This window comes from Pithys albifrons, chromosome 4 (genome assembly GCF_047495875.1).
Source record: "Pithys albifrons albifrons isolate INPA30051 chromosome 4, PitAlb_v1, whole genome shotgun sequence".
In the NCBI taxonomy this organism is placed as follows: Eukaryota; Metazoa; Chordata; class Aves; order Passeriformes; family Thamnophilidae; genus Pithys; species Pithys albifrons.
In genome coordinates this window covers 48,362,095-48,389,596 of record NC_092461.1, presented here as the reverse complement: position 1 = coordinate 48,389,596, position 27,502 = coordinate 48,362,095, and the positions used below count along the sequence as shown (strand labels likewise).

Below are 27,502 nucleotides of genomic sequence, written 5' to 3'. Positions count from 1 at the left end.
TTCAAAAATAGACAATGTATGAAGTTGACTTGCTGCAACAGTTAGGGAGCTGTAAGAAATGAGAATAATAGTCTGTGATAACATGTATCCACCAAGCTGCAGTTTGTGCTACTTAATTCTGTGTCAGGCAGAATAGATGCAAAAAGAAAAGTATTCACCTTTGAAATGTAGCAAGGGTAGAGCAGTGGTTCCACGATGGAAATGTGTTTGCTAGATCTATTTGCTAGGCTATTGACCTCGAAACATCCAGGAAAACATGGCACACACCTAGAAAGGATGTCTCCATGCAGGGCTTGCATGGAGCCTGCTTAAGTATGTAGGATTCTAAATGAATCATAGACTCATGGAACAGTTTGGGTTGGAAAGGACCTTGAAGATCATCTACTTCCAAGCCCCTGCCATGGGAGTCCACTAGATTAGGTTGCTCCAAGAACCATCAAGCCTGGCATTAAACACTTCCAGGGATGGGGCATCCACAACTTCTCTGGATCAATCTATTCCAGTTCCTCACCAGCCTCACAGTAAAGAATTTCTTCCTTATATCTATATGTCAATTGTTTCAGGGAAAAGCCATTATTGATTGTCCTATCACTATAATGCCCTTGCAAAAAGAATTCCTCTCTGCCTTTCTTGTAATCCCCCTTTATGTACTAAGGCTGCTGTAAGGTCTCCCTGGAGCCTTGTCTTCTCCAGGTTGAAGAAGCAGAACCTTTGTCTGCTTCACAAGGGATGGTTCTGAAGGCTCCAAGCACTGTCAGACTTGGAGGTAGGAGAGCTGGCTGGCCCCTCACCCCACTCTCCTCACCTGCCCTGCTCAGCTCTCCTGTACTGCAGCAGCTGGAGGAGGCGCTCCCCATGGTACAGCTGGGCTTGCCTTAGACGGATTTGCCCAGAGATTACTGTTATTATTTGTAATTCTGACTATAATGATGAGGCCAGTGAAGTGTTTTTAGCAGTATGCATGTTTTCTTCCCCTCTGGGAGTGCTTCTCTTTGTTCAATTGGGTTGATTTTCTTTGATAGCAACCCCAAAATTAACAGTGAAAATGTTGCCAGTTTATCAACCTTTTTCCAAGTAACAGGCTTGTGGTTTTGAGGACTGTTTGACAGGTGTCATGCAAGAAAAAAGGTTATGTATGTCTAGCAGATTTCTTCAAGGCATTGTGGGTTTGGTTATTTTTTTTTTTGTTTATTTGTTTGGTTTTGTTTGGGGTTTTTTAAGTACTTTAATTATATAATCTTACAGTTACTTTTCATGAATATAACAGTGAATTCAAGCATTTCTACTGCAAGTAGTTAATATGAAGGATTTGGAGAGATGCAGCACACGACCATTATTCTGAAAAAGGCGGTTCTGCAGAATGGAGCTAATGAAAGTAGGGTCAGGACTCTGGAGTCTCAGCACAGGGAGGTTTTTCATAAAGCCTTAATGTCTTCAGGAACACTTCTAGGGAGAATGTTCCTACACCATCAAATTACCTCTGTGTCCTTCCTAATCTGAGGAATTTCTGACTGTCACTTCTGGGAAGTAAGGTCTTTGCTTAGAAGAACTAATATTGCTAAGTGTTAGGCAATAGAATGTTTTCTTTAGTAATATCTGAGGAGGAATACGACCCTCCTTCTGCAGACAGAAATCATGGTTTTACCAGAGATTTCACTGACAGTCAGGAATCAGTGAATAATAACAGGAAATAACAAGAAAAAAAAGAGAAATCTGTTATGAAATTTTAATCCTTACTTCTGAACAGAATAATGATGGATCCAAAAAGTGCTCATTTTTGTTATGTAAAAAGTAGTTTTTACAACAAACTCATTCTGTATTATTATTTCTAGAGAAGAAAATATAATTTTAATGAAATTTTGAACAATTTACATTAAACAAAATATCTTCTTTTTTTTTATTTCACTAAAAGAGCATATTCTCCTAAATCTTTGCCTTGAATATATATATGTATGTATATCTCTCTATATATATTTTATCTAATGACCTCAACTGTCATGATGAAAAGAAGTTTGTAAATTGTGTTTCTTTCAGAGTCCAATTATGTAGAGCAGAAAAAATTATCATACAGGAAAACATACAGACTTTTGTTCTGACGTTCTGTTTTATCGCTGTAAAATTTGTCTGATCTATGCTTTATCTTCAAACTATGTCAAATCTTTAAAGGATGTTATATTTGTTGCATCATGCAGAGTATCTTGGATACATTAATTTCAGAGAACTTGGATGCGTAATTTTGTTTCTGTTCTCTCTTAAATGACATGTGCAGTCACATATAAAACAATTCTGGTGATTTGCATACTTCTGCACCTTCAGCTAGTAATTATTAATATCTACATTTTGCTTAAAAAAAAATCAAAATACTATGACATAGTGTTCTGCATCTAACAGGCAATATGTAAATTCAGTTCTGATTAGCAGGCTGACTTTCAGTTTCAAGAGTTGTAAAAAAGCAACTTGGGTGATATTTAGAAGGCAGTTTAAAATGTTCCCTTTCCCTCATCTCGGCTAATTTCTAGTCACATTTTGGGAAGTGCTGTGCTCATGCTATGCTAAGGAAACATCTGTAAATGAAAATAACTTCAAGGACTGAAGTTATTCTAATAATTCATAGACATTAAATATCTTCAAAAATGTTTACAGAAGTTTTTGATCCCTGAATAATTCAAATATGGGTACTTGTCTTGCAAAATTATCTAAATTTCTTATACAGTTTCAATTGATTTTTTTTGTTTCTTTTCCGCAAGTGTCACATATTATTAACCTACTGTTAACGTGGCTTTTGTGATCAAGATGAAGTTGTGAGTAATGTTAATAGATGTTGCATATTTTCTCTAAAGTTCAATTCAAATTAACCTTACAAGCAAGCAAAGAGGTAAATCATTAGACTATTTACAATGAGCTATGAGAGACATAAGTTATACATGTTTTCTAATTACTCCCTCTTTAAGAACCAAAGTACAATCACTGAAGAGGAAGAGTTCAGTTTTTTTGATCTGTAGAAGCTGTTTTCATGCTCAGTCTCTCCCTTAGCCTTTTTTTTTTTTTTTTTTTTTTGCTAGTTGCAATGTAATGAGGGTAAAGCTGTTGAGGAAATATGTTTTAGAGAAAATAATGTTTTTTAAGCAGTGTAACTTACCTATGGAGGGATGGAGAAATGGTGGTATCTATACCTTGAAGACTTGTTTCTTTTAGCTAGACATGAATCAGCAGAGAATTTGCAGACAAGTTATCAGCTGAGCTCATATATTTCTTTTTATACAGGGATTTTCCTAGATATACTCTAATAATCTGTGAAAACAAGAGATTAAGAAAAAAGATTATGTGATACACCTTCAAATCATGCTTGATTTTGGTTGCTATCCTTTGATAACTATGGATTTAAGGACTTCAAAAATTAATTCATAAACATATAAAGATATATTTATATCCTGTTCTTGAGCAATTGTGTCCTTAGGCACTTCTGCTTACAGAACTCACCAGATGGCCGTGGGTCAATCCAGCTGTTCTCTTCAGCATGAATTCCTTTGAAGGTGCTGTGTACCAGGACAAATTTGGTCAAAGTCATATTTAAATGTTACATAGCAAAAGTAGGAGTAAAGGAAATGTTCTCTCTTCTCAAGCCATCAATTGTGCTGAAATACTTAACAGGCTTTTGGGGTGAAATGAAGTGTAGTGAAACAAAATTCTGTGAAAAGAAAAGATGGTTGCTGTATCAACTTTTTTTTTTAACTTGTTTTTATTTTTATGAGACCAAGGACTAAAAACAAATTATATAAGCATAGTTTTAAATACATGTTAATGCATAGAAAATATGCATAAAATGCATTTTTTTGACTTCCTAGCTTGTATTTGCAAAATAACATCTCCAAGAAGCCCAGAATAGGTAGAACAATCAAAGACAAAAGAGAATTTTTTAAAACAGAAATCCTACCTTGCTACTCTTTAAAAAATAAGCTGTTGACTGGATGGAAGGAGTGTATGAAGTGCAAGATATTTTAAGTGCAGTGGTGACAGAAATGGCATGTGAACCACTTGAAGAACATAAATAAAGGAAGCATTCTTTGAGTCATTAGCCAATGTAAGTAGGGTGTACTAGAGCTAGAAGACCAAAGAGGAGCAGAAAAAGAGTTCTCACAGAAACTGAACCCCTAAACAAGTGAGTTAACCATAGACTAATGAGTTTGTCCAACAAACTTGCTGAAGTTCCTCAGGAAATAAAGCACTGGAGATACCATTAAATGCAATTGCACAGTAAATTGTGAAGCCCTGGACACCTGTGTTTTTATAACCACTCTACCTTGAACAGGTCAGATTTTTGACATGAATGGTGTCCATGATGATGCATCTTCAGGAGACTTGACAGAGTGTTCTGGGTTGCTAAAGTATTGCTGGTTTCTATTTTAAAGAGTTTTTTTTCTTCTGTTTAAGACAGTTAAGAATCTGATGTGGGGCAGTCAGGAGTTAGAGATGCACATCATAGTTTATTATGTACCGTCATAGAGCCTGACTGTGGACCCGTTTCTCTAAAGTGAAATTTGGTGACTGACTTTGCCCTGTCTTCAATAGCAGTTAAAATTCAGGAGTTCAGCAGTATGAAAGGGAATCTGGATAGCAAATATTTTAAATAAACCTTAGAAAGATCTTTGGTTTATTTTCCATTTTGTGTGCTTTTCTAAATTACTTTCATGTCAGAAAAGGAGGACTTGGATATCCTTCTACCCTCAATTCTCATTAAAGGGTTCTTCTTTTGAAGCTCTCATTTATTTGGCCTTGTATTATGTAGACTCATATTTCTTCAAGATCTTTGCTTTTTCAAGTACTTTTGGGAATATTCTGTTACAGGAAGGCATTCTGTGGTTCACCTATAACTTGTTATGGTATGTTGGAGTCATCAGATGTTGTAACAAGGTGAGGTCCATCCACAGGACAGATAAGATTTTCTATTCCTTCCCATTTATGCAGTCAAATTATAGCGGTTTCATCCTAGCTGTATACTATACCTGGATCTCTCTTTTGCCTCATTTAATGTCAGAATCAACTAGAACCATGGAAAATATTGTCTTACTTTACTACTTGAGCTGTGAAAATTCCTCCTAAAAATCTCGGTTACTTACCTTGATAGATCATAAAAAGTAGTTATCTTCACTTTTAAAGAAGTTGTCTAGTTATGTAGTACATGAAGCATACCACTGAAGGCACAAGGCATATTCCAGTGTCCTGTTTCAGTTGTGTGATGATCTGAAGTAGAAGCTCTCTCTATGAGTAGTTCCCTTAAGGTAGCTTTTGATGATATGTTATGAGACACCTGCTTGGCCAGTATAAACCATCTATTTTCACTCCAATGTGTAACACATCTTGAATTGCCTTTTAAGAATTTTTTGATGTGTATAATTGTTCCTCTGTTGGTTTATTTGTCTTTTACTTTAGCTTAAACAACAGTTTTTCCCCTACTATCTTTTTCACAGGAGATATGTATTTTTAAATCCTATCAATGTGATTTTGAACAGTCTTTGGAATAATGTGATATCCCAGCATAAAGTTTGCGGTGCTTTCTCCTTTCAAAATTTTTTAAATTTGTCCTGAGTTTAAGTAAGACTTAGATAATAACACTCAGTTCCCTAGACTAGATGAGCCTATCTTTGTGAATTATTGTGTGTTATTTGCATTAATAACAGCTTGATTTCAGTGCAGATAAAAGTGAAGTTGAAATTAAAGGTGTCCTTGATTATCCAAAAGTCATATTGTATGAAAAAGAACATCAGAACAAAAAACTACCTGGTGACATGTGACAGTTTTGAAACCGACTGCAGGAACAATTTTTTTTTTTTTTGTAGAAAGACAAACTCATTGACAAGCTAATTCTCAAGCTCACTAGAAGACCCAGATATTTAAGAGCTGCCTGACTGCTTCCTACTTTACCAAATATTTACAGGTTCTGTAAGTTCTCTTGATGTAAAGCCAGAATAATTCCTAGTGCTCGCCTGTATTTATTTAATATTGTGCACTTTGAGAGTTCTTAAAAAAATTACACCATGTACCAACTTTGGTGAAGCACATAATATTTTGTCTTTTGATTTGGCTTGCCTCCTGACTACTTCCCTCTAGATTTTCAGTTGTCCTTAGGCATGATTTACTGGTGGCTTCTGCATTACTGCTGCACTCTCAGTTTCTCATACCACTCCTGGATCACCCTGACCCATAGGATGGCAGAGTAATTTGGGTTGGAAGGGACCTCAGGAACTGTATGGTACAAGCCCTAGCATGAGTCCAAAGAAAGGTCAGCTCTGAGATCAGCACAGGTTGCTCAGGGCTTTATCCAGCCAGGTCTTGAAAATATTCAAGGCAACCACAAGTTCTGTGGGCAACTTGACCCATTGCTTCACTGTACCAATTGTAAAAATGTGCCTACTGACACCAGTCAGAGCTGCTGTGAATTGATTGGCTCTCTCTTTTTGACATCCTCCCCTCTATGATCTGATAAACTGCTGTAAGGTACTCCCACAGCCATCACTTCTCCAGGCAGAACAAACCCAGCTCCCTCAGCCAACCTGGTGGCCTTCCAATAAACTCAGTCTAGTTTATCAATGTCATTGTTATACTTCAGGTCTCAAAACTGGTTATAATATTCCAGATGTGGGCTAATGAGTGCTGAGTAAAAGGAAATAATCACTCTGGATCTACTTGTTATATTCAAGTCAATACAACCAAGGCTGCCTTTTTTTGCTGTCAAAGTCCACTGCTAACTGATTTCATCTTTTTCATTGTTCAGGTTTCCTTCACTAATTTAGCAGTAAAATGCTGTTTGCAGCATGGCTTAGTCCCACAGGGAAATCAGGTTTTAGGAACTCCTTTGTAAGACTGCATATGTGACAAATGGTTAGTGAAATTGATAAAATGGATGGTACCAAACCAAAAAGATGTGAGAATATTTGGAGTAGGTTTTTTTTTTCATATGTTCAATAAAAATAGGGATATTACCTTTTGATGATGTTTCAGTCTGTGGCCTAACTACTAGGCATTAGAATGGTTTAGAAGATGGGTTTTGCAAATTAGGTTACAGTCAGTTGGGGTTTTTTTTGAGGTAGAAGTGGATTAAAATGTTCAGAATAATGAGGAAAAAAATTATGTTGGATAACGCATGGAAGTGAGAGATGATGTACGGAGAGCCACAGTACATCCACCTAGATTCTGGTCCAGACACTGTACTGTTCATTAGCAAAACACCATGTGTAGCTCTCTCCTTTGTGTTAAGGCAAGACAAGAATGCCTAGAGAGGTGTAATAGGGCAGGAGATCAAAGAGTGTTTAATACAAAGCAAGAACTGGCTGAGAGTTGAAACATTTCTGGACAACAGAGTTGGAACAGTGCCAACAGGACTCTTCAGAAGTAAAATATAGGGTTAAAAAAGCAGGATCCAAGAATCAGAAATAAAAAGAAGGAAGATAGGATAGGATCCAGGATCACAAGGCAGAAGCCAGGATCAGCAGTCAAGAATGAGTCTAATGCAGAAGTGGCTGGAACTCTATATTGAGAAACTCATGGCAACTGTGGAGCTCATTATATGTCTAATACAAGAGCACCGCAAGAATTAATCTCCTCAAGGAAAGTCTTTAAATCTCCCAAGGGACACCTGTATGCCATGTAACAGCTAGAGCAGGGCTGCAGAGGCAGACCAGGCTAGCTGTACCTCAATTGCCTTGATGGATCTTGATAGGAGAGACAAATGTAAGCACAGAATATTGAGTTGTCTAAGTATGAATTCCATGCAAGGGCAGATTTATCACAGCCTTCATTTTGGGGTTTTGTGTATGCAAGCTGCAAATGAACATATATTCTCTCTATGTGTTCATTTGCATATAGTAAAATTCTCTGAATTTGTTACTTAATGTAAATATAATGTTATTGTAATTATTACTAAGTATTTGCTTTTATTTTAATTGCAGACTTCATTAGAGAGCCATTAAAAAGCATTTTGGAAAGAATCAATCAAATAGCATTCATTCAAATGATGTGTGGTAACTAAAATTTGCAATGCCTTTAGAGGCTGTGAACTTGCACCAAAAGCTTGAAATTACAGACCATTTCATACAGTTACTGTGCTTGGGCTGCTCAAGGGCTTTTGTCAGTGAGGCAAAGAACTATTGAAATAGTCGAGAATGGTTTTTTAATCTTCTAGTAGCACCACAATGGACAATTGTCTGAAACATCTTCACAACATTTTGATCAGTAAAAACATTGACCAGACTTGTATGTCGCTATGTAAATGCTAGCAAATAAGAACTGATGAGTAGACTATAAAAAAAGAAAAGAAAGATAATAAAATAGAAACATGGTTAGAAGTCATTGACATTTTGAATTGCCTGGACAATTGCATGACTGAATAGTCCAAGATGAAAGACTGGTAACAATAGGTTAAAGCAACATGAAGCACTTTAAAACTCCCTTTGAATTAGAAGTTCCAAAACAGTTTCTTTGCAGAAATGAGAGCATCAGTATCAGAGGAGTTGTAGCTCTATGTGTCCTGTCAGCCACACAGACATACTGATAGTTAACAAAAAGGTAAAAATGTTTGCAGAGGTTGCAGAGGAAGAAGAGCAGCTATTTGTTTTTCAGCTCTAATAATAATGAATGTCTAAAAATCATGTCCTGTATGGGACAGTAACCTCTTGCAGTTAAAAGGCATAGGCACTAATGCCTAACTATTCTTTTACAAAGGTCTCCAGCTGATTATTTCACTAATGAATAGGAAAATGATCTTAGAAACTTTAGAACTTGTTTGATAGAATCTGAAATAATGCAATTTTTCTCATTCTTCAACACAGCAAAATAGGACAAAATCCTTTTACTATTAAAACCACAAAAGTGACTTTTAATCAGCCCCTCTCCTTGCAGCAGACTGCCTATTGTTGAATGGGCTTAAAGACTGAGAACTGTTACTGCTTGATGGGTCATAAAGTCCAGAGTGCTGCCTATATTATATGAGTCTTGATTATGTTGGAAATAAAAATTTAACCTCATTCCAACAGAAGAGGCACACCTTTCCAGCATGGAGAAAGTCAGGAGATAATTATCCTAATGCTGTGGCTGGTATTAAAAAAAAAAAAAAATTAAAGGAATTTGAAAGAAACTTTTTAATTTACCTGCATAGTGGGCAGGTACATTTCACCACAGCCTGGACCTCCTGATTGTCCATACCAGGGGAGCTCTGAGGCTCCCTAGATTGCCCTTGTATCCATGTTTTCTGCTGAGAGAGTTGGGAGCACACAGGGTAACTGCTACAGCTGATGATCCGAACCTGTGGCCTTGATGCAACCTGGATTGAGCCATGGAGGTGGCAGTTCCCTGGCTGTGGCATTCAGATGGTGCAAACCCTACATCATGGTACATGGGGTTGGCAGTGGAGAGGGATGGGAAAAGGCATCAGTGTTTCAGATACAATGGGTGGATGGCACTTGGTTAAAAATGACATTTTCAATCCAAGTTGACCTTGTCATACACCTGGTGACATCCAGAAAACAAAGAAAGTGAAATTTGGAGAAACAAAGCAAGAAGTATGTGAAATCTATCAAGATGTGATTTTGCCATACAAATACTGAAACAATTGTTGCATTTTATATTCAGAGTATATGACATGAAAAAACTGAATACTTAAAAGTCCATATTTGCACAATAGAAGTGCCATTTTACTCTTGAGGCAGACAGCATAGGAGCACTTCAGAAACTGCCTTATGTAGAATGGCAATTTAAGAAACAAATGCAAAACTGAAATGCCAGTATGGGTTCTGTCAGAGAAGCAGTATGGTTCCTTTAGTCTTCTACGCTGCAGCTACTGAAACACTTACATGCAATACACTACTGTAATCCATTTCCTAAACAAAATTAAGTCAGATATCAGGTCAAAAGTAGACCTTGCCAGCAGAATAAAGAGTGATTTGGAGCAGAGTTAATGAATGAATATGAGAAATCTGAGCTCTGTCCAGCAAGAAAGACAATTTAATTTCACTCTACTAGATGTTACCTTGGTAGGCAGCAAGCAGATGCTGACTGTGACTCAGAAAATGTATAAAATAAAACCTTTAAAAATATTGGATATTCAAACACTCAGATTTAATGAAAGGATCAATTAACTTTCCCAATTTTCAACCTAAAATATCCTGAAGCTGTAAGGGCAAAATAATATTTCTGTGCCATCTGACCCAATTAAAAACATTTCAGGGGAAGTATCTCTACATACAACTGAGAAAAAAAGAGACAAGGTAATGATTTGATGATTGTTTTTCACATCCTATTTCTGAAATTATTTACTTTTAAGCTCCTTTTCTTGCCAAGGCAATTCTCAATCTTCAGTATATATTACTAGATTATTACTACTACATTGGATTTTAAAAAAACCCAACACAATATGGTTGTTTTATTTTTGGAAAAGTCAGATTTGTTAGATACAGCACATCGCTATGAAAAATGTATTTTAAGAACTGGCATTCTCCAGGTGTGGAAATGCAACAGAGAAAATCAAATCCATAGGTTTTTGCAAATTTGTGTGTTGCAGAGTTACTCTTTAGAATAACTTTGTGCAAAGCTGATACCGTTTGCCATTTTGTGTTGCTTGCATGTATTCAGTTCAGAAGGGCTCATTTCCATGGACTGCTGGGTAAGCTCCATGTGGGATCTTCAGGCTGAGGTCTGTTCTTCTATGAATCATTGCAAGTAATTATCTATTCCCTAACTGCAATGTGATTAACAATTCCATCAATTATTTACACCTGATACTGTGGTCCATCTTACCCAAAGGAGAGGCATGTTGGGTCTGCCACGCTGGGGATGTGCCTGGCCTGGGGTCAGCAGCCACTGTCAATATGACAGATACATAGGCATTTACATCTTGGCTGTATATTAGCTTGGTGGGAGCCAGTGACAGTGTATCCTTAGGCTTGGGATGGCAATTACATCTGTCTGCGAGCCTTGGCCAGTGCTGAAGGCCTGAGGGCAGCTCTGCATTGCCTTTCCATAGTGTGGGATGGTAGCCCAGGACATCAGGCTGTACTTCCCAGGCCTGGTAACTATAATCAACACAAACTGTACTCAGGACTTTGTCTTCAATGCAGAATGATCACAGAGAAGGTTAGGTGGTGGGAATGGAATAGCTACAGTTCAGTATATACACATTTCTCTAGACATAATTATTCTTTTCTTCTCTGAAGCGCTGAGTAGTTGTTCTTTTAAAAGGACTTGTTGAAAAAGAGCAGTGCTTTTACTCTGGTATAATGTTCCATTATTTCTGATGATCAAGACAACTGTTTAGATGTTGCTTTTATGTTCCCAAGTGAATGTATCAGTTATAATACGTACTGTCTTCTTTATCATGGAAATCATTAATGGCATCAATAAAACAGTACATATTAAGACTTTTGAACATTAACATCACAGAGATACTCTGTGAGTTTATGGGTAGCTAAGTGCACTTTCACACTTTAAGTTTGGGGAGGACTCAAGCAGTTGTCGAGAACACAAATACTGTAAATTAGTACAGATCAGGAATCCAGCAGCAGAATGTGCAACCAGTTTGTAAGTGTGGAGTTCAGGCTGTTCTTGGTCACTCTCTGCAGCAGGGGTACAGTCTAACCTGTGTGAGCATTTTTTCTTCTTTTTATTTCATTTCCTTGTCTTGAAATGAGCAAAATAACTTACTATTTCTAAATGTAAAAATAATTTATGGTGAATAGGCACTGAAATGCTATTCTGAAATGCTCTTTAGATATGTCACAATCTTTCAGATTATCTCCCATTTTAACATTCCTTGTAAGTGAACAAAAACAAATTATGTGTGTGCTTCATGAAAGACAGTTCTAAAACTATAAAAAAGCATCAAATTTTATAGCCAAACCTTCTCCTCAACAGTACTACACAGATCTGCCCCTTTACAAAATGAATTATTTTCTCCAGGTGGCTGAGCATTATGTTGTTAACCCCAAGGGTTAAACAAGCCTCTGATGTGATGGGCAGATTATTTTCTCCTGTTGTTTTCTATCAGTCCTGTCTATGCTGCTCTTCATGTCTTTCCATACTGTCTTGTTTCCAAACAATTATCTGGTGTTCATTGACAATTCGTCTTGCAGTACTATTTTCCTGAAAAGATTATCAGCAGTAGCCCATCTGATTTCTGTATAGACAGAAATGTCTGTATACAAAGAGGGGAAGGAAAAATATCCTTCTGCTATTTATTATATTTCTATGTAGTGCAATGCAGAGTGGCACAGATATAGCATTAATTTAAAGCTAACGTGTAACAAGAACAAATGCCATCATATTCTGTTCAGATCTAACCTGAATACCACTGCACAATGCTGTATGTTGTGTGGGCTTACTGCTGGTCACCAGTCACATGCCAGTTCCATGTTTGGTATATACTGTTAACAAGCTCAAATACCTTTGGAATCTTTTAGTTTCTGAGGCACATGTACCTTTCCCATACAAATTCTATCCTATCCTTTCAGACCTCCCAGCCCAGCCCTTCAGTTTGCACAGCTACAACATTGCTTTGCCTTTCGATTTGATAATCTCATCTACCTATTTACTTGGAGGGGAAAAAATTAACATTTGTCAGTCAGAAGTTCTTGTAAGCATGCTGGGCCCCAAAAGAGGCACATACACTATAGACAGCACACAGCACATTCTGTCTCATGTTTAATCTTTAATGAGCTCAGCAGTCACAGGCAAGTCACTAGTCTCTCTCCTTTCCTTTCTTCATTGGTGAAACAGTTGTGGTAAGAATATTCTGCAATGGTTTAGATGTCATTGATAAGCTTTGTGAAACTTTTGAATGTGCTGAAAGTTTTGTACAAGTCACTCTATGGTTGAAGCTGAGCAGCTAATAACTTGAATGGGGCAGCAAAGCTGAGTAAAAGTAATAAAATCCAAGACATAATGTATACTTTGTATCAGTTAAAAACTTCACTATAAAAGTTCAGGCAATTAGTGACCAAGGCAGTTTAGATAGCATCAGGGACCAGCCCCATACCTGATTTGTGTTAGCATGTCACTGACAACATCTGTATCTTTGTCCCTTCCCTCTTGCAGTATCGGTCAGGGCGGGATCCTCATCGAGGCTCAGACAATGTTTCCAATAAGTCTTCAGACAGTGATGTCAGCGATGTCTCCGCTGTGTCACGGACGAGCAGCGCTTCACGTTTCAGCAGCACAAGCTACATGTCCGTCCAGTCAGAGCGTCCAAGAGGAAACAAGAAGATAAGGTGAGCACCATGAGCTATAGTGACAGCTACAGCTGTGTAGTTTGACTAACTGAACACTTATCAATATGTGCATTTGAAATTAACATATTGCCTAAAATGAAATTTGCAGGGAATTTCCAAAATAGTAGTTTAATTGTCTTTTGCAGCCCATGCTTTTTGAAGTCTTCATAGTATTTATTTTTGGCCAAGTTTTGTCATCTTGGGATATCTAACGTACACTAAAATAACAAACATATGCTGTCAGCTAGCATTAGACATGCTTAGATTTGCACTTTCTGAAAACCATTTTATAAAATACTTAATATGGCTGAAAAAACATTTTAACTGGAAAGTTTATGCCAGCAGAGGTAACCTATTTTCCTTTTAAATAGAGCTGTTGAGCTTTTATAGATGTATTATTTAATATGTACACAGATCAGTTCAATTTATTTAATACTTACACTAGTCCAACTTAGGTGTACATTGTAGGTGTACAGCCATTGAACTGCCCTTCAACAAGATGTACATTGAGTATCTGTGACCAAAACAATGCATTTTCTTTGTCTGCACCCTGTGTGCACTCACAGGAGCTTTCACTTTCATTTGGTGCATAAATGAACAATAATTTTTCTTGAAGGTGTAACCCACCTTATTCACCTATGTTAACTCTCAGAAAATGTTCTTGAGAGAAATGGTGTGTTTAAGCATCTGCTTATGTGAGCATTGTTAGGACCACATTGTTTCTTTCACACAGTTCTGTACACATTTCTAAATGTGATGTGTTGCCATGCAAGTTTTATTTGAAGAAGGACTTACAGACTGTCCCAGGAACATGTTCTAGGGCTCTCTAGTGTAGGCTGGACTCTTAGCCAGCATGATTTACCTTATGACCGCTTCCATGCTTTAGTTTTTATTTAATTTCTTTTGCATTTCCTTTTTCATGCATGCTCTTCTCCATGACCTTGACTTTAATGTATTGTTTTCTTTTTTCTTTTTGCATGCCTTTTTCAATTTTTGTTGACTTCAGAAGGACAAGGGATATAGAGGGAAAAAAAGAGGGAGGGCTGGAAGGGGATGAACAAGATGAAGTATTTCCTGAGGAGGAAGAAAAAGAGGAGGAGGAGGAGAAGGAGGAAAAAGCAAAGGAGCAAGAAATTAATGAAAAAGGGGAAGGGCCAGAGGTGACAGAGAACTGTGATAAGGAGATCAAAGAATCAGGGCACGATGAAAAAGCTCAAGAAGACCAAGCTGAGGAAGGGAAAGAGGATGACAGGTAAAATATACTTCTGTTTCTATAGACCTATTCTTCTTCCTCCAGGACCCTGCTTGTCTTCCCTTTTTATTCCTTTTTCTTGTTTATTGCCTATGCTCTCTGCAGCTTTTTTTTTTGTTTTGCTTTGCTTTCTGTCATGATGCTTTCATATTTAATCGAGTTTCACTCTCAGCTTCAATGAACTTGTTCTGCATACCAAATGATGCAGCACATCAACTTGACTCATTAATATGCAGGCAACTACAGCATACTATTTTTTAAACTGGTTTAGAATAAAGTTTGGGTTTGACTATAATAAACAGTAGAAATTGTAAGATTCCTTATTATATTCCATGCTTGAATTATTGCTTCAGAAAAAATTGTTTGTTGAGTGATATCTCATCAATTTAATTTTTTTTTATTGTCTTTGCATAGTGATGCATAGTGATTGGCAATCAGTTTGGATATGCGGAGTCTTCCTTTTGGTTTTGTTTGTTCCACATGAATAACTGTCAAGGATTGCTGTATTGTGGAGAGGTCATGCACCCCTGCTGCTGTTATTGTATCCAGCACATTTCAGCACAGCTGGCTCTGGTTTTATCAGATAATATTCTCAAATTATACATTTTACCATGAATCCTTAAAACCATGTAAATTTCTGACATTTTGTATTGCAAAATACATGTAAATTGCATTGAGAAAAATACAATATTCCTTCTTTCTTCATTAGCAAGAAATGAGTTTCAGATTTGATGAATATCCTTGAACCCCTTCTCACTCACATGAGAATGATGAGAGAACTCAGAAAAAAATACTTTTATTTTATCCTGCCACTTCTGCACTACCTGTAGATAACTTATGCCTGTAAAACTGTCCTTATATACATTAGGGTAAGCACAGAGCACTCTGTGGAAATCCACTTTCTTTCACTGCTACAAACTTAGATGTATGTATGCCTGTACATACTCACAAACATAACATGCTCAAAACAAAGGTGAGGCAAAGACAAAATCAAAGTGCCTAGTATTTAGTCTGGGCTGGTATGGGCTAATATAGCCATACTACTGTTTTTATGCATTAAGTGCTATCATTCCTTCACTCATGTCTCTACAATTTAGAATTTTGCAAAAGCAGTTGTTTAGAAACAGCTGTTTTTAAGAGTGCCTTGGCATACATGTTCCAGGGACTGCTATAAGGTTTATATGAAAGTCCTGCCTTTCAAAAGCATGACTGTTCCTGGTTTCTAGATTTCACTTAAAATAGCCATTATACTGTCCCTCACATAAGGTAAAGTTCTCTTTGAGAAACAACTTCTTGTTCCGTGTGCCAGCTTATTCCTTTTGTTAGCTGCTCTCTGCCTCCAGGAAGAAGTGTCACAAGTCAGCAGCCCTACTCAATAGCGAAACAAGATGCTATTAAGTGACTGTTGTGCAGTGACTCTTGTTTCTGTTAGACTTTGACTCCCTGCATGGAAATCAGTCTCTAGTATTATTTGTCCACTTTGCCCATTTTGACTACTTTTAGTTTGTAAGTTGTGAATAAAAGCTTCTCTATATCCACCTTCCTTTCCCATGGCAGAGTAATTGCTCATTTTCTAGTATTGTCTGAACATTTTTCTGGGTAAGAATCAAACAGAAAAGCACAGGCTAATTCCTGTATAGGTGCAGGCATGTGTACACATTTATATACACGTGAAGTTGTGTATCATTAACATACTGTATTATCACAACTTGTCTTTTCAGTAGACAAGCCTGTAGGCAAGATCAGTTGTCAGCATTGTTGTAAATTCAGTGCCTTCTGCTTGTTTCTTTGGCAATTTATAAGATAAGTTAATGAGTTCAGCTTAAAAAAAAATGTTTTCAGGCACACCACCAATATTAAACAAACACCAAGCATGTTAATCAAACATATCAATAGGTATTTGAGAGATCCAGGGGAAACAAAGCAGCCAGTTGATCCATGATAGAATAGGAGTAAATTATTATGTAGTTCTTGAAATCGTGGGCATCAAGAAAAGCTATATTGCACATGGGGATTTTCAACACATATTTTTACTTCAAAGCTTCATCTTTAGTTGAACAGGAGTCATCTTTTCTCTGGGCACTCAAATGCAAGAGCAGCTCACAATCACTCCATCAATCTGCTGAGATCATAGGTGGGTTCAATGTAACTTAAATGACTGTGAAGACAGATATCCATCATGCATCCATCCAATACCTATTTTAAAGAGTACTGCAGCACAGTAAGGTGCATTACCTTTTGGAGCACTGGAGCACATTAAATCAATTAATCTTTTTTGGCAGAAATAGCTGCAGCATCAGATTTTTCCTTCATTAAACCTTGTAAAACTAAACCTTGGCATATGGTTTACCTATAGGGAAATCATAATTAAGTTCCTTCTTGGCAATACATGGTAGTAAACAAAAAGTGTTGCCCAAGGTTTGCTGTTGAATATTCATTTTGTACAGTTTTCTGACATTGTTTCTTATTCCAGCTCCCTGATGATCTCAGGGACAAAAATAATAATTTTTTTAAAAGCCCCTTTAGATCTAATCTGTGAAAATTAATAATTTTTATTGCAGGTAATCTGTTTAAGACTTCACTAAATCTTACCCTTACTTTTTCAAAATATCAATCCTAGGCATTAACTCTGATAGTCACAATAGTTTTGTTTCATCATGTGCATACACAGCAATTGTAGTCACAGAGCACGATTTCACTGTTGAAATACTGTAGAGAAACACAACCTCTGTTCCAAGCACACAGAGTCTATATCATGAAATAACATATGAGTTCAGAGAGCAAAGCACAGAAGAACTAAGGGATGTTCCACATGACAGAAAATAGTTATACCACTGGATTGGGAACATCTTGACAACAGAGCAGATTTGAGCAAAGAAAACAAGACAGATTTGTGAATGTTTCTGGAGAGCTCTTTTCAAGCATTCCAGGCAATAAGGAGAAAACATGAAGTGCTTTCTAAAAATATATCAAGTGGATGATGGGGTGAGTCTGATGAGCAGCATGAGTTGATCTTTGAATCTTGAATGAGAGAAAATAAATATGAAAAGGAACAAATGCTAAAATACTGAGAAATAAAAATGAACTACATAGAACTGGATAAAAGAGAGTGTAACTTTTTACTGATGTCTGGAGAAATATGACACAGTCAAGCAGAAAGGCTATGAAACATAATCTTTTCTCCAGTATCCTAGAAGGGGTTATTGGGTAAATTGCTGGGGCTGGAGAAAAGCACTGCAGAAGCTGTCATTTGAAACTGTGAGAGTGGACAAAGCAATTACCCAGTGGGTGGCAGAAACAGTACAGATGTGAAATAGAAAGCGTGTGTAAGTCACAAAGCTTTGCTATGTATTGGAAGAAACATCCCAGTGACATCCCATGGGAAGAAAGAAAGTGAACGCTTTAGGACAGTAGAAGGAATAGAGCTGATTAAGTAAGAAGATGACATAACCAAGAAAGGAGAATTTGTAGTGGAAAAAGTCATCTGAGTTGTAATTTTGCAGAGTCACTTTAAGATTCAAGAAACAGAGTGCAGGATATAGTTTTAAGTAATGTATTTCTTCAGATACAAAACCTTTTTTCTTCCTAATCCTTCATGCTCTTTGTTCCCCTTCTGTTCTTAGGTATGAAGATTCATCTCAAATTGACTTTTTAGACCTTTTTTGGATCAGTTAGTAAAAAAAAAAAAAAGAATTTAATTTGTAGGTTTTAAAACTGATTCTTGATGCATATTTCTTCCTTAGTTTTTCATTAAATTTTAATTTTAGTATTTCAGTTTTTGTGAGCCTTCCACTGTGATTGGAACTATTATCAGTTAAATGCAGTGTTTTGCAAAGCCAGAAGAAAAAGCATATCAATTCAGTTTGTGTAAGCTCCTTCACAGGGGTGGCAGCTATATTCTGCTAAAAATATCAAAAACTGTGCAAAGGCAACATCAAGAATTCCTTTTCAACATGTATGTGCTCTTTGATTTCTTAAAGCTATTTCAGGATTCCAATGACTACTTCAACTACACTACTGCATGAAAGAAGTTAATTGTGCCTAACTTTTTAAGCCAAAAAGGCTGTATGTCTGGAAGAGAAAACCGCAGCCTGAGACTCCCCACTGCATGATTGATCTTTTAGCAAAATTGCAGTACAGGTAGTCTGTGTTCCCAATAGCTATAAATAACAATCTAGATAAATAGAAAGATACATAAGGTTCACACAATGCCATTTCTGCCATGGAGAGAGAGAACTTGGGCCCAGTTATGTCAATGTTCATGTAATTTTTCAGGGAACACATGGCAGCATGCAATTTCCTGAAGCTCTCAACCAAATGTGTTGGTTTAACAATGTTTTCAACATTACAACAAAGTGACCTTGCCATTCCTGGGATGAGAATGGCAGGTTGCAGTACAATGTTCACCAGTTCTTTTCAGCTGCAAAATGTTTCATTATTCAGGCAGTTTGGGGCATGTATCAGGCACTGGGGCCTTGAAGAAGAAAAAGCAACTTTATTTTGTGTTTCTCTAACATAACTCTTTTGCATACTTATGACTAGATAAGCAGAGCTGTTTAAGTATTGCCAGTCTGTATATCTAAAATCAAAGGACCTAAAATAAAGGTTTTTTCAGGAAGATTTTGTTAGTATTATTGTGCTGAGAAGAGTCTGTTAAGAGTTTATGGCAAATTCTTGCCCATCTGAAGCATAGATTCAAAGCCACTACTTTTTATACAAACTTTTTAACTTTAGTATTCTACAGCAAGGCAAATCTTCAAAAGCTATAAATTCATATAGCTACTGGGTCTGTACCAGCATATATTGTCAATAATTTGGGCATTTGTCGTTTTTTACATTTCCATAGGTGACATGCAGAAGAAAACTAGGTGTAACTTCTGGAAAATATTATGGAAAAGTATGCAAAAGATCAATGGTTCAGAAAGGAATTATATAAATTCATATATTTATTGTGAAATCTGTACAGAGAGTAGAATGCAAATAATTTGAGAAATTGAGCAAAGTTACCTGTTTCTAAGTCATTTGTCACCACCTACCAAACCCTTGAAGACCTGTTTTTTTAATGGAACTTTGGAATAAGTGCAAAACACACATAGGCTCCTTTACAGCTCGTGAACTCATTTTGATCCAGTGGGAAATAATAAAGTAATGAATTCAGAAGTACACATTATTAACAGGTGAACAGTAAAAATAGCTCATTTGAAACAGTCTGTGGCTTTGATATATATGGTGCCCAGCAGGGAACTTAGACATTTCTTCTTTGTCAGCAATGCAGTATCACTGAAACTGCTTGCCCCTTCATGAAATGCAGCCTGGACTTAAACCTCTGTTGAGCCAGCTCTGAACTGTGATGCACTGATGCACTCCTGTCTTTAAAGGTAATTTAAAAACAGTGCATCAGTAATCATCACAAAATCAAATAAAAACACAAGAGATGCAGGGAAAAGCACTGTAGATATGCAGGGAAGAGGGATGAAGGAAAAAAATTAAAATGAGGCTTTGAAACAAATATTAGTTGGTTTTTGCACTTTTGAATGTGTTAAAAAGATTCATTTTTCTGAAGCTATTTAAAAGTAGATTGAATCATAATTTATTCAACAGAAAGACTTTTTTATCTTGATTTGTACAGGATTGAGCACAACAGGTCTGTGGACAATAATAGCAACAGCAACAACAAAAGTGGGGTAGTAACTTAAAAAAACCAAGGCACTGAATGCTGAAGCTCATAAGGCTTTTCTTTCTTTGATATTATGATTTTGGTGTTCTGACTTAGTGATGTATGTATTCACTCTTTTTACTTGAGTATTATTTTATTAGAAAAGTGACAAAATTCTGTAAAATTAATATATATTCCTCTAAATGTACTTTATTAAAAAAATTAATAAGCTTATCACTTAGCCTTCTAAGAAACAAACACAAACTCCTTCATGTAACTTTATAGAAGTATTTCTAAAATGTAGTCATGAGTTTTGTGCCATTGCCTTTGAAATACATTGCCAGACCCATCTGGCCAGTACTGTGCTTGAATTAAGGATAAGGGTCCCAGTGGTGTTCTTACTATTGTGTACTTGCTAGATATGGCAAGATGATGCTCCAATGGTTTGCCATTGCCCATATATATGATTTTTAATGTTATTTGACCAAGCACCTGAACATTCTTAGTAATAACACTGTACCTGTGTGCTGTATCATACTCCTCTTAAAGTCCATAGGTGCTTTGTAAGCAAGCTGGGAGATGTGTCGTCAGGTGACCCCCAACAGTAAATAAAACTTCCTTACAAATACCACAGGTAGCCATAACATGAGCACAATTCCTATGGAGGCCCAAGGTAAATAAGAGGAGAGTTGCTCCAAACTTGCATGGTTTGCAAAGTGCACATTGCCTCAGTAGGGGATCTGGTCATAGACCTCTCTTCCCCAGCTCAGAAAAACAAAGGTTGCAGGCTCTTGTTCAGAAAGATATACGACATATTTCCTCACAACATTTTCTTTTTATGATGGTCTTGAGTTTTCTGTATGCTTTTATAATTTCCCCTAGAGGCCAAAAGTACTCAAAGTCATTTTGTCAAACTGACAGAAGCCAGCCAGGCAAGATCATGATGCCCCAGATAATGTCTCTTTGGTTGAGGCAATTATGGCTTCAGATCTCTTGCTCATGTCCATTTAGTTCTCAGTCCCAGGAGATCAATTCAGAGATATGCTCTGGGTTTAGGAGAAGTTAGCAGTGCCTATTCTAACCCTGATTTTTCAGAGTCCTCAAGCAACCTGAATTTACAAGGAATGAAGTAAATGTCAGAGTTATTTTATTCTTTAGACAGCCACTACCACACAGGTCCACATAACAATGAAAACAAGCATGAGCATATTCACTTTGTGCAGTACTAATCAAAGCCATATAGTCTTTCATGAGTGAAGTATAGATGCAGCTACAGTGAAATCCGTATTACTTACAGCAATTTATTTAAATAAAGCGCTTTTAGGACATCTGGCTCTTCCCTGTGTATTATGTGGTTTTCCCCTTAATGTAATCTCAGAAGTGCATCCTGTCCAGTTCCTGCATGTCTGTCTCCCAGAGTTTTCTAACTTTCAATGAGTTTTCTAAATAAGAAAATGTCCCATATAGCGCATGTCAGTTTAGCAAGATGATAAATCAGGGTACTCCTTACACTGAGACAATACATAATGTCTCTTACCTCTGTATATTTTTGAGCATTTCAGCCTTGAAGTCTGAAATTTTTCTCACTTTTCTTACTCCATTTTTCATTATGTCTCTAGTGATTTTTAGGTCTAGGACACATAGTGAATTTAAAGTTTGGTTTATCAGTTCATTACTTGCTTTTCATTTCATGGAGCTCTAGTCAGCCCTTCAAGAAATCTGAGCAGCACCAGGCAACTTTGCAGTACAGCTTGTGGTGTAGCAGCGTAAATACAGAAAACTGACCCGTCTCCTCCATCTCTGTTGGAAAACTGTAATTCAACAGTATGTTGGAAAACACACTCAGCATTTGACTTTCAGATTAACTACATGCAAGGTGCATTTCTGTAATTAACTTGCAATTAAATCAGGTTGCTTGTGGTCAGTTTTGATTTGGCAAGCTAGTCATTACCAGGCTTTTACAAGCACAACTGCTTCTTTGCCAGGCCAGGTTAAAGAAGATGCTTCTTAAACTCACAGAATTTGGATGTTATTCAAAATTCACACTGACTGCAATGTACTTTCTTTTTTGACGAGCTTCAGAGCTCATATGTATTGCTTGTATTTATCAGTGAACATGAGAGCTGACTAATGCAACACTTCTGGACCTCAGCTAATTTTCTTGCTAGGCTTCTTTTGCATCCACACAGGGTAAATGGCTGGTTTAGTTCTCTGTATCAAAGGAAAGGATTTCATCAAAGATTCACTACTGTTGGCAGGGTAATGAAGCTCTTCTGTAACTTTATACAGGAAAACTTGAAAATTTATCAACAGTAGATGAATATTGATACAATACTTTTCATTATAACTTTAAATTTAAAAAATTGTTACCAATTGTATTTCACTACCCCCCCCCCCCCCAAAAAAAAATGCAATTATTCTACCAGAGGTGGTGAGAAGTACTAAAAATCTATGAAGCCCTGTAAATAATGCAACTGCTAGTGCATGGAAATAGCTGTTAGAGTGTTTTTGCTGCATTGCTCATTCATTGTGGCGATGTTTGGTAAATAGTCCAACATCTGACCTAAAACAATTTTGAAATTTCTTCCTGTTTACAAAAAAAAAACAAACAAAAAAACATGGTAGAGATAATATGGACAAAGCTATACATCTATTAATTTATGGTAATAAAACAGTGTAGAGAGATTTATACCGAATAGAAAGGGGAAGACCCAGTTCAAGTCAACCTATATACTCTAGCAGTTGAGGTATTTCTAATTTGTAATGAAAAATAGCTTTGAAAAAGAAACTTCATTTAAAATATTGTTATTCCTGTTTTGATGTATAGTCAGAAGTTTTCTTTGAATAGTAATGTACATAAGGAAACAGATTATAATCAGTGCTCTATTCCTGCCCCCCAGGTTTCTTGTTATAATTTCAATAAAATAAACCTAATAGTCATCAGACCAGTAGCTGTTAGAAATTTACACAAGTAATAGGTTAATAGAATAATTTTTGGCCAAGTGGATCTCCAGAGACTAAATCACTATAATTTTGAACCTGCAGTGTCTCTCTTTGATGTGTATTGGCAGATGAATCCACGCATTGGCTGGAAGCATTGTTCCCATGGAAATGTTTTTATCTACATCACAGCTGTCCTCATAATGCTGTTTTTGTTGAATTTCTTCACTAAATTAATGAAGTGAGAGCCTCTCTGACTGAGTTAAAAGGTCTATTAAGAGTGGCATTAAAATTCATTTCCTCCTTGTAAAAACCTATAAACAGAGTCTTCAGTGGGACTTCCTGTCTCACAAGGGACATGTATTAGAAAATATTTATTACAACAATTCAAAAATTGTTAAAATCCTTTCCCTGGGACATCACAGCACAGAGCTGTACTACACACTTGACAAAGTGGATTTTTACTATTGTGGATGTCTTATTTTCAATAGGGATCATTACCAGAGAACTAAGCTGGAAAGCAGTAATATTGACTTTGCTTTGGGAAACAAAAAAACCTGAAAGGTTCACCAAGTGACTTAAGTGTAAATTTGATTCTCTGATATTTACATTTTTGGCAGAGCAATGAGATAACAAGTTTTCATTTACAATACTGCTGTAAAGAGAACTGCAAAAATACAATCACAATCCGCAAAAATCCTAATAACAATATACAGTACAATAGCTTGTATTGATATCTTTTCCTTCAAAGTATTAATAATATTATAGATTGGAAAAATGCATGTGCTCCATAATACTGGTTTTAGTAAAGTGTATTCATTGATAAGTGAAAAAAAAAATCAAGTTTCTATAATAACTTTGGTCTATAAGTCATTGACAGCAGTTAAATGCCTCCCTGACATCCGATCCCATCAGATCTCGGAAGCTAAGCAGGGTTAGTACTTGGATGGGAGACCTCCTGGGAAATGCTGGGTGCTGTAGTTTCTAGTCCTGAGAACTTCACTGTCACTGTCCAAGCTCGCTCGGCCGTGGCAGATGAACCTCAGGACTTAAACGGTGGGGCCAGTTCTGCGCACGCTGAGCCTCACCTAAAATCCACTGCACAGGCTGGAAGGGCACACCCACGTGGGGAGAGCCCTTCCCAGATCTTCATTTGCAAAGCCAAGCCACACACACACATAAGTCATTGAAACAAATAGAATAACATTTGTATTTATTCTTTTTAGAATAGGTGAAATTCTTTGTAATTTGTTAGTCATTACAAAGTCTCTGGATGTAAGGATTCTGTACTGCTCTCTGTGCTGCTTTCTGCCATAAACTCCTATGGTTCAGGGCCAGGGCCTGATTTAAAAGTCAGTTTTATATGACTTGAGCAGTACTTTACTACTGCAGAACTTACCAGGTTAGTGAAGAGAGAAGAGTAAGTGAAGCGCCAGAGCTGAGGTTTCTGTCATTGGGACTTATTTTGAGTTGGCAGATGGATTGTGATATTACTTAACAAGTGAGCGAAAGAGAGGTGTTCACCTTACACGAGTCTAATTATTGTTTTGATAAGGAGAGAAAAATGAGATGGTGGTAAAGGATGTCTGAAAGGATATGATTTGTGTTTTTTGAACTACCTAAGATTTGAGTTTGGGCCTCTTTGTGATTTGTATTTCTTGTCTATGAAAAACGACTATTGCAGTGTATTTTCCTAGTTTAGGCTTACGCCTTCCTGCCTGTTGATTTGCTTTATGTACAGAAAGCATGGGCAGTACTGCTCTGCAATGACATAGGATGCCTGCAAAAACCTTAATGAGGTTCTTTAACCTGTGGGACTTCATAATTGCTTTTTATAGCAACAAGACCTTCCAGAAGAGGCATTGTCTTTAGTTCCTCCGTCCCCATTCTGAGTAGTTTACCACATATTGTAAGTCTCAAAAGGCATGATAAAGCATAAGAACTCCCAGGTGTCAGTGTGGGTTTGTTAGTTTATGTTTTGGTTTTTCTTTTATGTTGTTTTTTTCTGGCCTAAACCAAAGATTCCTGAGGAAATTTGGCACTTACTGTACTAATCAGCCAGTTTCTATGAAAGACCTCTGTTTATATAGACAAGAATCTTAACAAGATGCCTTTAGCTGAGTCTCTGAAAAGAGATCTTGAAGATTAATGACTTTAAGAAGTCCAGAAACTTAATATTGCATTTCCAGAAGGCCATGTATGAACAGCAGTTTTGTAGTTGTTTATTGTTTTTCTTTAAAAGCATTCAGAAAAAGCTTACTGGCCTGTTGAAGAGCAGAATTTGAAAACAATGTGATTTTTGGTATCATCAAGGAGTTTAAGGTTAAGTTAAAGTTATAGTTAACACTGTGTGTGCAGACTGCAAAGGTCAGAGAGCAGGCCTGAGCCACTTTAATAACTGTTATAGGTGTGGCACAGGACTCTTCAATGACTACAAGGATCATATTAAATTTCACATAATCACAGAATTTCCTGAGTTGGAAGGGACCTGCAAGAATCATCAAAAGCTAACTCCTGGCCCTGCCCATGACAGACCCAAGAGTCACACCATGTGCCTTAGAGCATTATCCAAATGCTTCTTGAACTCTGGCAGGCTTGGTGCTGTGACCACTTCCCTGAGGAGCCTATTGCAGTGCCCAACCACCCTGCAGATGCAGAACCTTTTCCTAAAATCCAACTTAAACCTCCCGTGACACAGCTTCAGGCCATTTCCTTGGGACCTGTCACTGGTGACTACAGAGAAGAGATCAGTGCCTGCCCCTCCTCTTCCCCTCATGATGAAGCTGTAGACCACTATGAGGTCCTCTTCTCCAGGCTGAACAAGCCAAGTGACCTCAGCTGCTCCTCATATGGCTTCCCCTCAAGGCCCTTCACCATCTTCATTGTCCTCCTTTGGACAGTTTCTAATAACTTTATATCTGTTTTATACTGTGATGCCTCAAACTGCACACAATATTCCAGGTGAGGCCGCCCCAGTGCAGAGTAGATGGGGACAATCTCCTCCCTCGACTACCTGGCGATGCTTTGCCTGATGCCCCCAAGGATACAGTTGGCCCTCCTGGCTGCCAGGGCACTCATATTCAACTTGCCAGTGACTCCCAAGTCCCTTCCTGCAGCGCTGCTCTCCAGTCTCTCATCTCCAGTCTCTACATCCATCTCCCATCTCAAGTGCCGAATCTGGCACTTTGTTAAACTTTGCGTGGTTGGTGATTGCCCAGCACTCTAATTTATCGAGCTCTCTCTGCAGGGCCTCTCTGCCTCTGAGGGAGTCAACAGCTCTTTCCAATTTAGTATCATCAGCAGACTTACCTAGAATACCCTTAATGTCATGGTCACTCTGACTTCCCTCAGTTGTCTAGCATATTTTTAAGAATATTATCTAGTGGTTAGGTCCGTCATATACCACCATTGCCTGTAAATTACAAATTTATATAGCTGTCTTACTGTAATTTTTTTCTAATGTATTATTTTTTTCAATGTTTTAAAGAACTCTTTACCTTAGCTTTGAGAATCAATTCCTCTAAAATTTATCCACAGTGTCAGGTGACCACAAAGAGTTATAAGAAAATGTACTGTAAAATACATAAGCAGCTGAAATGCCCAATTGAACACTGACTACCTACAATAATTATCACAAGTGAAAATATAAAAATACTTAACACCTGTCTTAAGTTTGCTTTAAGTAGCCTATTGATAATCAGATTTCAGGGTTTGTATTACACTTATCTGTTTGTTATTAGTCGTTTAACTTGTATTTGAGTCCTTCCCCTGCTTGTTTGTGGAGACACTACATAGGAGTGCTGTGGCAGGGTGTGAAAAGTTACTTCTCACACTGAGAAAAACTACAAAAGGAAGTGATTGAAGTGGAAGACTGAGTGAGTAACCCTTCCTATATTCTCTGTTCATTGGAAAATTGAAGGAGCTGACTGAAAAACAGAGACCTGTCTGTTGCTCTTGGTGTCCTCAGGTGTTTTCCTGGATTTAGAGATAATGCACGAAGCAAAGGTCCTGTGTGAGCTCTGCCGATCACCCCTCCCTTGTTGATGGGTTGGTCCTCTTAAACCAGTCAATAGCTGGGCTGCCATCTTCATTCTGCTGTTGCTGTAGGCTGTCACACAGCTGGGCTTGTGTGATGTTTTTGTTCTTCTTTTGGTTTTAATAATGGTATTATTATGCCATTATGCACACAATATTTGGACTAGGATAGTTAATTATTTTATTCTCTCCTCCCTTCCATCTGGCTGCATAGTCTCTTTGATGAGGATATTTTAAAGATTAATATAAGGCACCACGACAACCCTGTTTTTAGTGCACATCTATTTATTGACTCACACAGTCTCATAAATTACTTTTATTTAATGTTAATTTAAAAATGATGAACTGGCTGTGTGTGTGATTATA

General features: G+C 37.2%; 1 protein-coding gene across 36 annotated transcripts in view; it reads left to right on the top strand.

Moving 5' to 3' along the window:
- RIMS2 (regulating synaptic membrane exocytosis 2) overlaps window positions 1-27,502 on the top strand; it is a 448,599-nt gene that overhangs the window by 362,348 nt on the left and 58,749 nt on the right. For 24 of the 36 annotated variants that reach the window (XM_071554038.1, XM_071554007.1, XM_071554005.1 and 21 more), the window contains 2 exons: window positions 13,081-13,253; window positions 14,260-14,505. In XM_071554038.1, the coding sequence (XP_071410139.1) occupies window positions 13,081-13,253; window positions 14,260-14,505 (419 nt within the window). The remainder of the gene's footprint in view (window positions 1-13,080; window positions 13,254-14,259; window positions 14,506-27,502) is intronic. The other 12 variants (XM_071554031.1, XM_071554026.1, XM_071554024.1 and 9 more) reach the window with 1 other exon arrangement.